Below are 18215 nucleotides of genomic sequence, written 5' to 3' on the forward strand. Positions count from 1 at the left end.
CACCCGATAAGTTATTAATGAGGAGTTTTCCCTTATGGGTAGACTAATAAGTGATGAGTTTGTGTACATTTCATGATAGGAGGTAGAGTCAGAGTTACTAGTATGGATGAGTTAAAAGTATATTTTAACTAGAAAAGAGTTTATGATGATGTGTCATTGTATTAGTAATGACCAAGTATAAGTGTGGATTAGCAGAGCAAGAGTATTAATGAGGTGATAGCTCTAAACCAGGCTTATGATTTTTAAGGGAGAGCCCATAATATTCAAAGGGTTACAAAACTAATTAGGCAATGATGTATAGTGAATGAGTAAATAGTACTTAGGTCGTGAAATTGAATGTGACAATAATTCGTAAGTATGTAGACAGAGAGATAAATATTGACCACTTGTCATGAGATTTTAGTAGGCGAGTGTTTCTTAAATTGTATATAGTAGTTGTAAGTTAGTATAGTAAGCAAGCAATCATATTGATATCCGGATTTAGTAATAAACATTAGCCTTGAATTTGAGATGAGAACGGTGGTAAAAAAGAATGACAACATGAGGGTGATGATGTTAGTTTGAGATCTAATCTGGTAGATTTGACATAGAGTAGGTAAGAAATTAAGGTGTTACCTTTTACAAGTGTGAGTGGTACAAGTATGAGATTCTAACTTTTAGATGAGAGCAATGAAGTGTGGCTAAGTCATTAGATTAACAAGATAATTAAGAGGTGTTCCTGAGATCGTATGTAGTTAGACGAGGTTCTAATTAAGTTAATTATTATTTTTCATGTGTGCCTAGATATTATAATTGAGCTGTCAATGCGGAATAGGCTGAAGTAAGCATTATTTTCCCTTAAAGAGTTAGATAAAGCGGTGTTATAAGCCAATGAGAAGAGGATAAGAGAAGCATCTTAGAAAGAGGTCTTAGAAGGAGTCTTAGTACCTGCTTATGGAGAGTTCATTAGCCATGCGATAAGACTTTCTCGAGTATTAGAGTAAATGAAATGTAGACTAATTTAGAGATGATAAGAATAGATCCATGGCTTTAGAGTGTCAACTCCAAAAACTAAGGGGGAGATGATAAGATGAGAAATCACGTCAAATGTTGAGGATGAGATATTGATGTCTTCATAAAGAGATTTAGAGATATATCAATTCGTTCATAATCTTGCGTATTCCTCAAGTGAAGTCATTACAACATCAGGATGATGTTTCTTATATCAGAATTGTGTCTATGACCTATACTTATACACTTCAGAGAGATTCACATCTATGTTCAGTTTCCAGAATTAGGGGCAAAATTTTTAGCCCATTGATCTAAATCTTACTCCATAAAGTTATGGATATCAACTTCATGATATGAACTTATTCATATAAGCATTCATGTCTCATAGTATGTTCAGTCTTAAAAATTCACGATCTACTCTCAATGGCTATCGACATAATGTTTTGCCATGCATATTCTTATATTAGATATCTCGAGTGAATCGTGCTTATGATCTTTCGCTTTAAAGCTCATTTAGTTACCCTTTTTTATTTTGAGAGTGGTGTTGTTGATAGTAGTAGTGTGATGATAGAGAAGAAGATTATTGTTTCTGATTATGATGGTGATGGCGTGTTTATTCCATATAAAGTTATGAATGTGGAGGAAGAAGGAGATAAGGTTTTACAATGAGTACTAAGTCAGCTTTCTGGTGCTAATGCATGAAAGTTCGGTTGGTAGAGATGATGAGAGGATGAGAATTCTTAGAAAGTGGGTTAGTAGGAGTCTATGGAGTGGTTAAGGTTCTAAGCTTGAATGTGATGTTGATAAAATGTGGACAATGCATGATACATTAGGTGTTCCGTGATATGAGCTCAAGGTTAGCTGAATGTAGTGGTAATGAGTAGTGTTCTTGGGATGAGATTCCCTACATAGGTATATAACCCAAATCTTGTGATTTAGATCAGAATAATCACTCTATGTTAAGTACTTTGTGATTGTGAGTTAGGCTTGAATATAGTAAGAGTAACCCCTTCCATTCTCAGTCCAGCCGTCATTCGAAGACGAATGATCCCAATTGGGAGATATTGTAAACCCAAAAACTTTTAAGATAAGATTCGAGTTATTCTTTATTTGTGAATAAGATCGTATCGGGTGATTCTTTAGTATGAGAATGATATTGGTATCAAATAAGATCACTAAAAACTCATAGCACAAAGTTGAGTTGAAAGTTTCCTTATCGATTAAGTTTTGATGTAAGATTTTACTTGAGTCAACTTTAAATGACCATATCTCTTAGAATATAAAGAGTTACGTGGCCCATAACCTATCGAATTATAGGTTTTTGAATCTTCTTTTCAACGACACCAATTTTGCAACAATTTGAGTTTGGAGTAAAAAATTATAACCATTTTAGTAACCTGATACAGTGTAGTGACGAATTAGACGACGAGAAAACTTTCAAAAGGGTCGTTTTTGTCTTTTTACCTCTAAAAAAACTCTAAATGAATTTGTTGACTATTTAAAGACCCAAAACAATTAGATTTTCATATCTTAATTCATCATTCTCTTCTCTCTCAAACCCTAAGGCAAAACCATAAGGAGAAAATCAAAGTTAAAGACTCAATTCAAGATTCTTTCAATCTTTTTCAAGATTCTTCTCAAGGTAAGTCTTTCTCTATGAATTCCATTCTTTTCAACTCAAATTCCTCCATACAATTATGAATCAGTAATGAAAATCATAATCTTTGGCCATAGAGTTTCAAGAAACTAATTCAAGAAATCTCAAGAAAGGTTTCCTTGATTTTTCTCCTTCAAGTTAGGGTTTCAAGGCTTCTAATCAAGTTCTTCTTCAAGATTCTTCAAGAACATTGTTCTTACAGTTATGTAAGGCCATCATAGTGTTGGACTAGTTCGTCCTCACTCCCTACATCTACTTTCAAATAAGTAAAAGAGAAATCTAGGATTCTACCCCTAGATTTGAGTATTCTTGAGATTAGTTGATTTTGAGTTCTTAAGTTTCAGATTCTTTTTGAAATTCTATTCCTAATTATTGAATTCCTATATGTTATTCATTAATATTATTGAGTTGATTCGTTTATGTCTATATTTCATCATTAACCCTATGAGATGAGTAGTATCGTTGAGTTATGAGTTCTTGAGTTTTGAGACTGAGTTTCTGTATTGCTATTAAGATCCCAGAGTTGTGTCATTCATGTCCATAATTCTGCATGAACCCTATGAATTGAGTTATAAATCTTGAGAAACTTTTTAAAGCCAACACTTGAGTTTTAAAAGGAGTTTTTGAGGAAATAAAGATGAATTTTGAGAAAGCGTTTCTAAAACATGATTAGTATGACAATCGAGCATGCCATCAATGTATGAGCAGTATGGTATCTAGATATACCATCAATGTTTATGCAGTATTACTTCCCGAATCATCAATGATCATATTAAAATATGTTTTTGAGAAAGAGTTTTCAAGTATAAATTGAGTATGAGTATAAGGGGACTATGTATTCCCATATGTATCAATTTTTACATTGATAAAAGAGAAATTGAGATTTTTAAATGAGTTATGAGTTCAAAAGATATTTCAAAAGTAGTTACCTCTTTTAAGAGGATAGTTTGAGTAATTATCTCAAATCAGAGGAAGAATTATGTTTTTAAACATATGAGCATGAGTATTTATTATTGGGAGTATTATTTAGCATCGATATGTGGACTATCTCTGACAACTCAAAGTCATCATAAACCATGTATGCCAACATGGGTAAATGGTCATACTTTTAAAATGATTCCTTATTGCTTTTAAGCATAGCTTAGTGGATCCACTTAGTTGAGGTGTTCTATACTCCGACAAGGTATATGACAGTTCTGGCAGCGTGGGTGAGACGTTGTATTATCACGTAGCTAATAGTGATGGTTATCGGTTAGAAAATCATCAATTATTATGTTGAGTTCAGAGATGAGAAAATATTTTGTAAAGTTTTAAATGATTTAACTCATTTATTTCTTTACATTCAGTTTGAGTACATTGTTATATATTACAGTTCTTTCTTTTGATTATTTGTTATTCAACTATATTACATATTCGTACATTCAATGTATTGATGTCATTCGACCTGCATATTTTAATGATGCAGATACATGTTATTAGGATCCTCAACAAGAGTCTGTTGAGATCACTTTATTCGCTTGTCTGCCTATGAGTGAAACTTTTTTGCTTTCGTAGTACTCCAGTTTTATGAGTTGTTAGTAGTAGTTATTTTAAGGAGTCGTGGGTCTTGTCCCGACACTCATCTTTGTATGGTAGAGGCTTCATAGATAGATAGTTTTGGAGAGTCTTTCAGTTTCAGATATTTTATTTAAAACTTATGTTTGATACTTAGTATATTTAGCGAAATTTTGAAATTTAGTAAACTGTTTTTAAACGTTTCTTTCAATTTGATGTTTATGTGTGCTTGAGTTAGTCTTTCGCTTGTAATTAGCGAAGATGAGAGTTCGTTTGGAAGCCAGTAATAGTTCTTGAGTGCCGGCCACGTCTAGGGTGTAAGCTCGGATCGTGACAGAATCTCCCATTGTTGTTGAAATTTTGGAACACCCTAAAGGTGTATTTTTGGACCTTTCTTCCCATCTTCTGCATTTGTTACCTGTACCTAGTGAAGCCTGATGCAGCGCTTCACAAACCCAATATAAATTATAATCATCGATTTTGATGCTACTGTTGAACCGCCTGCTGCTTTATGTAAGGATGAACCATCTACCTGGCCTTCTGCTAGAGCTAAATAACTCACAAGACTTATCCCCCCGAAGAAAAAATGAGTTTTTGATCCATGATTGTTAAGAAGCAGAGTCATTTTCGAAAACTTTCACGCCGGTGAGAGGAAGTGTGGAGAAAAGAAGAGAGAAGATTTTGGCACATTCCCCAAAGGAGAGTATTCTGAAGATTGTAATTGTTAACATCCGTAGTTTTCTATACTAAATAATTCCTAGTTGTTCTGCTTTCATAACATCTACTCCTTCCGTCTCATTTTGTATGTCACCTTTTTACTTTACACTTGCATTAAGAAATAATGTAACTTTACTCTTCTATCCTTATTTAATATTTTCTTAAGTCAACTTTATTAATAAATGACAAGATTATTTAACTATTCTATCAAGGGTATAATAGGCAAAATATGGTAATTTATGCATAAATTTTATAAAATGACAAGTATTGTGGTTGAACTATTTATAGAAAGGGATGACATATAAAATGGGACGAAGGGAGTAACACTTATCAAAATATGGAAGGAGCCAAGACAAATATAATGTAAAATTACCTTAACAACGTCCCCAATTATAACATCTATATATAATATAAAGGCGGAATACATAAATAGATCCCTAAACTTGTTGTGTTTTTCCTTTTAGGCACCTCAACTAAGCCATCTTCCTATTGAACTCTTGAACCATCTATAATTTGTAACTTTTAAACACACTTGGCTGACATGGCGCAAAACTTCAACAATTTTTTTTTTAATTATGCGCGTGAAATCCATATTTCCCACATAGAATGTGCAACCAATCAAAACACTCCACTAATTTAAATAATTTACACATCAGCAATCTAAAATATACCCCAAATAAAACCTAAAAAACCAAAAGGCATTTCATTTTCCCACAATACCACTTCGATATGACCCAAATATTCTTATAGATGAGAAAAAATTAAGAAATTGGTGTGATTTCAATTATTCTAGTGACATATTTATGCTATTTAAAACTAAAATCCTAAGATTTCGAAATAATACAAAGTCGAAATGATTGTGTAGAAATTGAGCGAAGCAATTCAAATGGAAATGATTTGCTAGGAATGATACCAAAATGAGATGAAAAAGAAAAGATCAAGCAAGAAATTTAGCTTGAATTTGCAGCTTAATATTAATGAATGCAAGACATTTGGTAGGATAAAGTTTGTAAAGAAGTTAAACCAAGTTTGCAAAGGAGATTCACCAACTGTTGAACACCTTCCAAAGCTTACTTTGTAAGTGCTGGTAGTAATTTTAATTTTATTATACTTTTTGCGGCAAGAAATGAAGAAAAAATAGCTAAAGAAGAGAGATACCTTGAGAAGCTCCAACTTAAAAATGGCAATAAGGAAGAAGAGAAATAAGAGAAAGAGGGGGAAATTAGGGTTGAATAGACAAAAAAAGGGAAGAAGATAGTTGTGGATTCCACATCAGCTTTTTAAAAATGTCTTCACGCGCTCAAGCGACGTGAGAACACATTTTGTGCTATGTTAGCCAATAGTATTTAAAAGGTACAAATTATGGGTGGTTCAGGGATTCAATAGGAAGATTGCGTAGTTGAGGTACCTGAGAGGAAATACCGAACAAGTTCAGGGGCCTGTTTATGTATTCCGCCTAATATAAAAGTACTTTACAAATATAAAGTTAGACAAATCATAATAATTTAAAAGAGTTTTTCCTTTAAGTTGATAATCTCACTTGCACTTTGAAAATGTGCCAATCGACCAAAAAATCAAACTAACATCATGGTAGAAATTCAAAATAACTATGAAGGGGGTTATTTTTGAATTTTAGGACCAATAAACAAAATTTAATAAAAATAGCCTTCATTAAATTTGTAAAGATTAATTGGACATATTACCCTCCGAGCTAAGAAAGAAATTGGACGTATGTTGTACTTACTAATATTCTGAGGGTGTTTGAATTTGCTTAAAAGTTGATTAAACTTATTTTTAAGTCAATTTTTTTTTTTTTGGAAGTGTTTGACAAATATAAAAATAATTTAAAATAAGTAAAGAGTGTCTGGCATAGTTAAAAATAACTTAAAATAAGTTAAAAATAACTTATAAAAAATTAAAAACCAAACGGTCTCTTCCTACTTTTTATTTTTTGACTTAAAAAGTTATTTCAGTTTGATTTTTTTTTATACTTAAAAACTATTTTTTTTTTAAGTCAATCCAAACGGGCTCATAGTCTAACTAAATCAATAAATGTTAATGAACTATTATTGATGGACGACTCGTACCACTTGAACAGTCGATATACTTGATTCTTTTTTGTTCCGATCGCGATTCCATAATATTTTCATTCACTCTATTTTGATTAAAAGAAACTAATAAAACTTAAATGATAGCTTCACTATCTAATAGTTCTTTGTACTACTAAAAATTTAACCAAAAAATTGTCTTTTGATATTTAATCCACGTATTGTTGTTTCATATTATGTTAGGTGTAAAAAAACACAATAATATATTCAATTTTATACCACAATTATTTTACACCAAACGAATCCTTATAAAACTACCTAACCAAAGTATAGCAAATTGAGTTGGAATAACAAATACATAATTGATTAGACTAGTACAAATATTGAATAAGGAGGATTGATCATGTCCTAACTCAATAAAATAGAAATAATTTTCCTTATAACAATTGATAAACTCCCAAAGAAGACATCAAAACAGAACCAATCCACAACTTTCCATCCTCCTCCTCATGAACTTCACTAATAAACCTCAACTTCTTCCCTTCAACATCTTCTAAAACCTCCAAAATTCCTCCCTCCTCACTCAACTTAATCGCGGTAGCATGTGGCTGCCCTCCTACCAACAAGTTATGCATTTGCTGGAAATTGAATTTCCTCAACAACGCCTTGCCTAGCCACGAATTGGATGTTATGAGTCGGGCAAGTGGTGATGCTTTTGCATGCAACGCGACCCAAAATTCCCCTTTTGAATTCATTCTAACGTTGTCTGGAAATCCGGGGAGTTGAGCAAATATGTCATGTGTTCCTACATTGGGACCTTTAAGCCAATACCTTGTTATTCTACATGCTGAAGTTTCGGCTACTAGGACAAAGGTCCGGTCTTTGCTTAAGGCTACACCATTTGCAAAAGAAAGGCCTTGTAGTAGTATTGTTACTTGTTTAGTTGATTTATCATATTTCATCAGTCTGCCTGTCTTGTCTCCACTTGCAGTAGCATTAACAAATTGCCTACATAAATATTTGATTACATGGTAAAGAGTTAGTTACCTTCTTATATGTATTGAAACCACTCTAGCTTCAGGCAAATTATTAGTTTCGTTTCGGAACTATTGACAACCTTAAAAATACCTCTTTATTTGACTAATGAAACTTAGATACACCCCTTGATATGTCACATTACATAACAAGTGATTTCAAACTCTTGTAGGAACATGAGACTCTTAATAAAAAGTTGAGAGAAGTGTTGAAAACACTCCTAAACTTGATGAGTATTTAAGGGTGTATTTTACTCATGTTGCAAGATTGGGGGTGTATTTAAGTTCAGGGCATAATATATAAATGTGTCATTTTAACTTGGACATCTATGTCCTCCAACTTTGAGTGTGCACGACACTCAAACTTGTATAGAATTGAACAAGTAGGTATACATGTCCTACATGACATATTACACGTAGGACACCATGTAGGATGTGAATTGTCACATAGGACGCCATGTAAGATGTATGCGTTTACTTGTTCAATTTTGTACAAGTTTAAGTGTCTACTTGTATACACTCAAAGTTGGAGATAGTACATGTTAGCTGAAATCAAGTTAAAATGACATATTTATGTATTATGCCTTAAGTTCAGTTAGTCAAGTAAATGAATGTTTTTAAGACTATCAATAGTTTAGGGATAGATGGAACTAATAATTCACGCCGAGTTTAGAGATATTTTCCGTACTTCTCTCATCAATTAATTAATTACCTGCGTTGGTAGATTGTGCTTGAATCCGTGAAATAAATGACATGGTCATGATCATTAATATCCAAGTCATTTGTGAAGAGAAGTGGATGGTCTTCAAAATGTTGGACTAGTGGAGTAGCCAATCCTCCAGTTGGGCCAACAACTTGGAGGCCTAAGTAGGCATCAGCAATGTAAAGGTCCCCAGTTTCTTGATCAAATCGTAAGCCTAATGGCCTTCCACATACATGCTCCATTTCAGGTGCAGAAGCCCGGCTACAATTCTCCCTTCAACACAATCAAAGCGCAATATAATAACTAAAAGGGATCGGAGGGAGTAGTTATTATATCTAATATAGTGATAGTTGGTTTTACTACCCAACTTGTGTTATTTACATCCACCTTGTTGATTTGAAAGATGAAGAGATAATTTAATTACTACATTACTCTTATATATTATTAAGTACCAATCGAAATAATATTAATCAAGTCAAACATGAAGAAGTAAAAATGGATGGAGAAACAAAGTGTTGGAAAAACAAGTTTTATATTTTAAATAGAAATATTTCTTCCCATAAACAATTGTTACAAACAATTGATTCTACAATTGAATAACCTTAGTGACTTTCCTTTTGAGAAAAGATTGAATAGCCTTAATGACTTTCCAGAGAAATAGTAAGAAGATAAGAACAAAGATAAATATTATTCCTTCTCTTTTTATTTAATTTTTGTTAGATTATGGTTTCTAGTTTTATATTAGAAAAGCTTGTTGAATCCTGAAGGATACACCTAATCGGGTGAAATACCAGTAAGGACAATGTCGTACACATTTTTTCAAACTTTAATGAATTCCATAGAATTGTTTGTGGTGAAGTAGGGAAATGCTGCCTAGTTTGTTTGTCAAGCTTGCAAAAGAAGGATTGATCTTATTAAGAAATGAAGTGCTTGTTTATATGAGGAAGGAATAATTATTGGACATTAAAAACATTGTAAAGATACACAATTACTAGATCTAGAAAATGAAGGCATAATTAAATTTACCTTTGTGAAGAGGTGACAGCAAAGTCAACCCAAGTTTGATTATGTTGTAGCCACTTAATAATGCGACCATCAGCAACTCCAGTATAAGGCCCATCACCATTTGGATCAAACACAACACTTTCTGCTCCAAATGCTCCTAATTTCAATGGTATCATCTCTGCTTTTGAAAGGACATCTTGGGATCCTGCTATACCAATTGGCTCAAACACATTATTCTCAGAGTCAGAGTCAGATTCGGAGGCAAAAATTAACGAGACAAGTGCGAGTGTTATCGCACTAAACATAAGAAACTTCAAGGCCTTCATCATCATATGTGTCTTTTGATTGTTACAATCTAATGGTGATTGAAGGGATGTTCAAATTTCTCCACTTAATTTGTAGCACATTTGTAATTTGTAGTGGATTGGCTGGCTTAGCTTGGACCACAATTAAAAGTCACACCAAAGATGGTTTATATATATTTACTAAAAATAAAAGTCAACTTCTAAAATTATATTTATCTATCTATATATATACAGTATATACTATATATAGAGTACTCACTTTATATATAGCATAATGTGTTAAGATTTACATTCTTTCTAGATTTATATTAATGGTAGGATATTTACTTTCTTCTTTAGTCTAGAAATATTTTAGAACATTTATTTTATGTCTAACTCTAGAATCTAAATCAATTACCAAATAGATAGTTTCCTTTTAGTTTAGAATGTTTAAGGAAAATAACATATTTTCTTTTATTTTATTCTATTTATTAATTCCTTACAAATAGAAATGTATTTTTGTTATTTCTGACGCAAGAAATAATGTAATGAATCAATGCATAACATAATAAATAAAAAGTCAACTTCTAGAAACTGCAAAGTGGTCAAGAAGTGAATTCATTTTTTATTTTTTTATTTATACAAACCATGCTTTAGGCTTTGTGAACCCACCCCTCTCTTATTTTTCAATTTTGACAGAAAGAGGGCAACAAAAAAAGAAGAAAATACGTCACTTCGTACGTACGAATTAATTTTAGGGTTACTATTTCAACCAATCATATTTTAATACTCCAAATTTTCATTTTATGTGATTCTTGAGCATGAAGTTTATGAAATAAAAAGATTTTTTTTGACTTTGTAATTTAAAAAATATGCCATGACATTAATGGATTGGAAATTTCAGGTTTTTTTTAAAATAAGAGAGAAATGTTTGACTTTGATTATTTGACTTCTTTTCCTAACATTTTTTTACTAATTTATATGATGCTTGTTTGTGTTCATTCTAAGTGTGTTTGTAATATTTGACTTGTTCAATAAAGGATTATAATTTCATATCAACTTGACAAAAAGTCAAAAATAAAGTTCAATTTGACTAGTCCTATCAATTTATTTATGGCTCGTAAAGGTACATTAAATTTATGAGTGGGTGAATTATGTATTCTTGCTTAAGAATTACTATATATCTCTTTGCAATTAATTTCTTCAAATTATTAAAATATCATCATGACAACTCCCCTAGCTTACTACATATTTTCATATTTAAATTGGTCCAAATAATTAATGAAGAAAAGAGAAAAGAAACAAGTGGTTACTTTCTTCTATCTCATTCATGTTTCATTTTCACCTTGTTTCATATACAATATAATGTATATTCTGAAAAATAAATTTTATCTTATAAGATACTAAAGACTAAAGTAGTTTAAAAGAACAAATAAAATAATTAAGCTCAGTAAAATTAGGTTGAATTGAATCTTGACCCGTAATGTTATTCATTATCTAACTCATTTTGACTCAATCCGTTTTGACCTAAGCAAATTCGAATTGGATTAGATCTTGAACCGATTGTAACGGATTTTATAATGTGCTAACCATATTAACATTTTTCGATGCAAGTAATACAAAAAATGATTAATAAAAATAAAGATATATTTTAAAATAATTTCTTAAAAGATTATCTATTTATATTGTAATCACAACTGAACTTATAATTTTAAAAAATATTTTAAAAATGACAATCAAACTTTATTTTTCTACGTAGATAATAGAGAATAAGAAATAGACAAAATACATAGACATGTCATTTAACTTGGATTCAACTAGCATCTACGTCCTCCAACTTTGAGTGTGCACAAGTAGACAGTTAATTAAACTTGTATAAAATTGAATAAGTAGACATATGCATCATACATGACAATTTGCCTGAGATACATTTGAACTGATCTACTTATACACATCTAAGGAGGCTATAGTTGTGAATCCGCCCCCCCCCCCCACACTCTTTCTCCATAAAAAAGCCTGCGGGAAGCATAAAGAGTTAAGCCACTAATGTCGTGTCGAAGGTTAAACCTCATGAAGTCAACAAAGCTAAGGTTTTGTATGTGTTAACTGAGACCAATAAGTTAAAAAGCACGTCAACGTATTATGCCTAAGAAATAAGTGAAATTTAAAGAAAAAATCACCAAATGACCCCCTAATATATAACCGGATTTCCAACTATACACTTCTACTTCACAGGGATCCTATTACCCCCCGAGCTATTTTAAAGTGGAATTACTTCCTCCTTGAAATGTCCATTACCAGACATCTGTCTTGTGGTGAAATACAAGCACTTGACATGTGTATTTCACCATTTAATGATTTTTTTTTAAAAAAGTTCTCCTCCTTCCTCTTTCTTTCTTCCCCAATCGTTTTTTCAACCCTAACTATACTAAACACCATTTTTTACCTCAATAAATTTCTATATCTCTAACATTTTATAAAAACGAAAATTCAACTCACCTTTTCATCTACTCCGAATCTCTAGAGTCTAGAAGATAGCGATCCGAATTAATCAAATATTTCATCCAACTAATTCAATAATTTTCCATGTTTTTTTACATTTCGTTCGATTTTCTTTATTAGACAATTTCAGATACACATTAAATGGGTCATGAACATTCGAGATCAGATTCATCCCTTGAAGATTCCGCCGACAACTCAAAATAATCGCGGATGAGAAGACCAATTTGTAACACCAATTTGAGAAACCTCTCTCTTCCCCATTCTTTATTAATTCTCCCTCTAAAATTTTCATGATTAATTTATAATTTGAGTTTTTGATTTTGATTCTTCATGAATTTTAGGAGAACATGTAGGATCCTTCTTACAAAATGTAGAAGAAATCGTTTTGTTTTAGTTTCTTTTATTAAGTTTGAAAATATTTTTTAAATATACAATTACTTCACTTTGATTTTGTTATTCTTGAATCCATCACTTTAAAAAAATTAATTAATGGGTATATTTTTTTAAAAAAATAAATTTAATATGTTAGATATGTTCTAAATAAGTTTATTGAAAAATTATTTATTCATTAAATGCATTATTGTTGATAATTTTTATTTCAAACATTCATTGAAAACGTTTCAACAATGATAATGGTGAAAAATGTTGTATAGATAAATAAGAAGAAAGAGAGAAAAAGAAAACTAGAAAAAAAATGGAAAAAATAAATAAATAGGCAACTCACTCTCTCAAAGAGAGTGAAATATACTCTCCATGCCAACTCAACACTTAAAGGGTTATTTATTCCATTTTAAAGTAGTTCAGGGGGGTAATAGGACTCCCGCAGAGAATAGGTGTGTAGTTGGAGATCCTGTAATATGTTGGGGGTCATTTGGCTATTTTCTCGAGATTTAAATATGCATGCACATAATACATACACACGCTTACATGTACTTAATGCACGTAATATTAAAATCACAATCATAAAAAAATAATATTAGATTTTGCAACAAACTTATAAAAGGATTATTCTATTTATATTAATGTTAATGAACTAAAATAAAAATCTATAAATACATAGGTTAAAAAATAAAAATATTATATAATATAAAAAGATGCTACATAAATAGATGATTAAAAATGGCAAGGATAAAGTAGGCTAGGCATAAGATAAAGGGGAGAGTGAACATTTTTCAAAATTGAGCGGGTAGTTTAATTTTTAAATCAAAATTTGGGAGTGTAAATGATTTTCATCCTTTACGAATATTGACGTATAAGAGATATATGACAATAAAAGTAGTGCAGTTATAAAATAAGTTCTAGAGTATGTACATATTATTGGGGAACAATTAAAATATCACAATAATAATATCACTTATTATTTAGTAAAATAGTAGTCCTGAAAATAGATAAATGTTACTACAATGATGTATAAATAAATGTTCAGAAAATTAATACTTGAGTCGTGCTGGACACTGTCCTAAAAAACTATTTCAATGGTATGAAATGTTTTTCCAGAATTAAACAAGCCTTCCCTGATAAATAGAGAATAACTGAATCAACAAATTAATTAATATCAACAAATGATTAGTGCCGAAATTAAATAACAAAACCAAAATAACTGATTAACTAGAAAGAGAAAATTAAAGAGAGAGAGGGGTAAAACGTGAGGTGGAGTAAGAGAGAATAGTTTTTGTTATTGCCTGTGTATTTCCTCAAGGCAAGATACCTATTTATAAGGAAAAAAAAAGAAACATACTTTATCATAAGACAAGTGACTTAGACACTTGTCTATTATTTTTCATGCAAAATTCCATCATGAGACAAGTGTCAAAAGAGGGTGAAAAAGAATGGCATACACTGTCATGCTTACCATTTCTCCAAGTTATATTTTCAATACAACTTAATTATTTTAGCTTTGTAAATACACTTTAAAATAAATTCATTTGAAACAAATATTTGGTTGAACAATAGTAGTTAGGGTAGCACCAACATCAGTATCATCAATAGTTTCAAGACATTTATTATATGTCATATGTGTCCTAAAACTATGGATGATATTGATGTTGGTGCTGCCCTAACTGCTACTGTTCAAGTCATTCTACCAGAGGCTTATGGTAAAGAAAAATACAAGTATGTAAATAGACATGGTTACAAGTTCAATGCTAATAATAAAGCCTTCATGGAAAATACACCTCAATGCAAAAGAATATTAGAAAGAAATGACAATCCCGCTAAGCTAAAAATAAATTTAGCTGAAACTGATGATATGGTATTGCGGTCATTAATTGCAGATAAAAATGTTGAGTCAAATGTGAGAAATTTGGTGATAGACTCTGGTGCTACGAGACACATTTGTATAAATAAAAATGATTTTTGTGTCAAATACCCAAGTTGACAAAGGAGAAGATATTATTTATCTTGGTAACTCAAGGACAACTAAAGTTCTTGAAAAAGGAAAAGTTCCTCTCAAACTCACATCTGGTAAAACTTTGGCATTGAGTAATGTATTGTATGTTCCTAATGTCCGAATTAATTTTAATTTCTGTGGGATTATTAGGAAAATGTGGAATGAAGATTTCTTTTGAAGATAATGAGGCCGTATTGACTAAAAATAATATTTTTGTAGGCAATGAATTGTGTAACTATGATTTATTTATGCTTAATATTTGTGATAATTTAAGTGAAAATGTATCTGCTTCTGTTTATTTAATTGAGCCTATTTCCTTGTGGCATGCTAGATTAGTACATGTTAATGTCTCATATATAAAGAACATACATTATCTTGGTTTAATATCTGATTTAGACTCAAACTCTTTTGACAAATGTGAAATATGTGCTGAAGCTAAAATTACTATAAAGTCGTATTTTTCAGTAAATAGAGAAACTGAATTATTATCTTTGATCCACGTTGATTTGGGTGATATGAAACAAACTATAAATAAAGATGGTAAAAGATATTATGTGACTTTTAGTGATGATTTTTCAGATTTACTAAGTTATATTTGCTTAGGAACAAAGTTGATGCATTTGATGCTTTTATTACTTATAAGACTGAGGTTGAAAATCAACTTAATAGAAAAATTAAGAGAATTTGATCTATTAGAGGAAGGAGAATATATATATCTTTAAATGTTTTATGTGAAAAAGAAGAAATTATTCATGAAGTAACCTCGCCTTATTCACCTGAATCTAATGGAGTAGCTGAAAGGAAAAATAGAACTTTAAAAAATATGATGAATTCATGTTAATTAGTTCTAATGCTCCTGATAATTTGTCTATTTCGAAAAAAGGTTCATCTAAAAAGTATGACCCTTTTTTACCCATGGTGGCTACATGGTTTATGGAGGCTGTGAGTTGTCTGAACTGTCCCCCATATCGATGCTCAATACTACTCCCAAAAAATACTAGCTCTTATGTTTTAAAAACATACTTCTTTCTACTGATTTGAGATAATTGCTCAAAAACTTAGCTCAAAGGCTATCTTGGAAATCTCAGTTTCCTCTCTTGCTTCATTTAGAAAGCGATTACTCTTTTCTGAAAACTAGCCCGAAAGCTCTTTGGAAAGCTCAGTTTCCGTTCTTATCTAAATGTGAAAAAATTTATAAACTCTTTGGGAATACTTAGTCCCCATATACTTTTGAATAAAAAGACTTCAAACTTTACTCTTTACTCTTTACTGAACTCAAAACTTAGGTCTTAAAACAAAGTTAAAACGTTTGTAAAAGACTTCTTAAAATATGGTTCATACCGAATTATGGACATGAACTACTCAATGCAAGGTTTTCAATAACCATAGATAGAACTCAAATACTTGGTACTCAAGAACTTCAATAATACCACTCATTTCAAGAATGCTCAACTCAGAGTTCATGCGAAATTATGAGCATGAACTGCTCAATTCAATGACTCAAAGATACTTCTCAAAAGAGGTTAGGAACTCAACATTTAAAGGCTTAGAACTTGAAGACACCACTTCTCTGAAGGATGTTCAACTTACGACGTGCATGCGGAGTTTATGGGCATGAACGATTCGACTCAAGGGTCAAAATATCAATAAGGAAATCATGTACAACTCTTCTCATTCTCATACTTACTATCTCAAAATTTAAGTCAAATCGTTGATGAATCTCAAAGGATTCAGAATTGAACTCAAAGGCTTCCTTGAACTCTACTCTTAACTCTCTCTTGAATTTGAATTATGAATTCAAGAGTTATGATTCATGATATGAAGGATCTCAATAACAATATAGCTATTCGATAATTAGGAATAGAACTTTTAAAAGAAACATGAATTCAAGAACTCAATATCAACTTATCTCAAGAATACTCAAATCTAGGGAAAGTATCCTAGATTACTCTTTTACCGATCTGAAAGTAGATGTAGGGTGTGAGGACGAACTAGTCCAACACTATGATAGCCTTACATACCTAGAAGAAAAAGATTCTTGAAGAATCTTAAAGAAGAACTTGATTAGAAGCCTTGAAACCCTTGCTTGAAGGTAAACAATCAAGAAAACCTTTCTTGAGATTCTCGAGTTAGTTTCTTGAAATCTCTTGGCCAAAAAATTTGATTTTCATGAATGAAGATGGAAATATGATTGCTTTGAGCTTTTTGTTTGTCAAGAAATTCGTTTTCTTGGAGGTAAAAAGACAAAAACGATTATTTTCAATATTTTCCCGTCGGCTAATTCGTAACAGCATTGTATAGGTTACTAAAATAGTCATAACGTTTTACTCAGATATTGGATTGACGTGATATTGGTGGGGTTGGAAAGTAGATTCAATTACCTTTAATTATATAGGTTATGGCTCACTTAACTCTTAATATTCTAAGAGATATGGTCGTTTAAAGTTGACCCAAGCAGAATCTTACATCAAAACTTAATGAAACTTCAAGAACACTTATCAAGAACTCATCAAGAACTCTAATCTTTAAGTTCCAAGAACGAAATTACGCTGAATAAATCATGATTGGTGTGTGAGTGAAAGAAACCAACACTATGGAAGCTTACATACCTCTTAGGGATTAAACCCATGGCGAAAATCCACAACAAGACGCAATAATCTTGACGAATGCTTGATCCTCTCCTCTTTTCTCTCAACTAAAACCCTAGGCGTAAACTAGGATTATAAAATTGAACCTAATCAGATTAGACTCCTAAAATATTACTAAAAATGAATTAAATCTGATTGGGTAAGAAAAAGACCAAAATACCCCTCTAAAATCCGGTTTTGACTTTCCTTAATTGGCAGCCTAATTTCAAAAGGCCGTATCTCACTCGTCCGACCTCGAAACTTAGAAAACTTAGCGGAGTTAGAAAGATAATTCAAAGGTCTTTCCTACGATATATGGTATCACACCTAACTCATCCTGAGCTATGAGTTACGGTCATTTGAAGTATACCCAAAACTCATACTTAAGCATAACTTGCAAAATTTCAGATTTTGCTATTTCCAATTTAATTTTCTTTCGAACTCAAGTTGCTACATCTAGTGAACTTAACACTTAAGAAATTTTAATTCCTCGTTAAAATCCTATTCACAACGAAGAACGGTTCGGGTTTTAGTTCGAAATTTTTTTCTGGGGTGTTACATATTGTATGGATAAAGTTTTAAAATTTCCACAGCATTTCTTTTATCCTATGCTATTATATGCTAAGGGGCTTGTATGAGACATTTTGGGGTTCTGTATGCCTTGTTACATTTAGGGGATACCCCTGGGTCGTGACAAACTTGGTA

General features: G+C 31.4%; 1 protein-coding gene across 1 annotated transcript; it reads right to left on the reverse strand.

Moving 5' to 3' along the window:
- Positions 1–7387: 7387 nt before the first annotated feature.
- Positions 7388–10094, reverse strand: LOC125820998 (protein STRICTOSIDINE SYNTHASE-LIKE 10-like). The gene is made up of 3 exons (XM_049500430.1): positions 9730–10094; positions 8713–8976; positions 7388–7974 (listed from the first exon to the last, which is right to left on the reverse strand). Exons 1-3 carry the CDS (start codon positions 10038–10040, stop codon positions 7404–7406), a joined length of 1146 nt encoding a protein of 381 aa, XP_049356387.1. The 5' UTR covers positions 10041–10094; the 3' UTR covers positions 7388–7403.
- Between the last annotated feature and the right edge of the window lie 8121 nt (positions 10095–18215).

This window comes from Solanum verrucosum, unplaced genomic scaffold (assembly GCF_900185275.1).
Source record: "Solanum verrucosum unplaced genomic scaffold, falcon-dt-bn FXZP01000232.1, whole genome shotgun sequence".
NCBI classification, from domain to species: Eukaryota; Viridiplantae; Streptophyta; class Magnoliopsida; order Solanales; family Solanaceae; genus Solanum; species Solanum verrucosum.

What these genes read in the sequence shown, in the direction of transcription:
- LOC125820998 (XM_049500430.1), bottom strand. Translation starts at nt 10,040, where the DNA reads ATGATGATGAAGGCCTTGAAGTTTCTTATGTTTAGTGCGATAACACTC. An exon ending in GCTGTCACCTCTTCACAAAG is followed by an intron (nt 8,977 to 9,729) that starts GTAAATTTAATT and finishes ATTGTGTTGAAG; the next exon opens with GGAGAATTGTAGCCGGGCTT. An exon ending in AGCACAATCTACCAACGCAG is followed by an intron (nt 7,975 to 8,712) that starts GTAATTAATTAA and finishes ATATTTATGTAG; the next exon opens with GCAATTTGTTAATGCTACTG.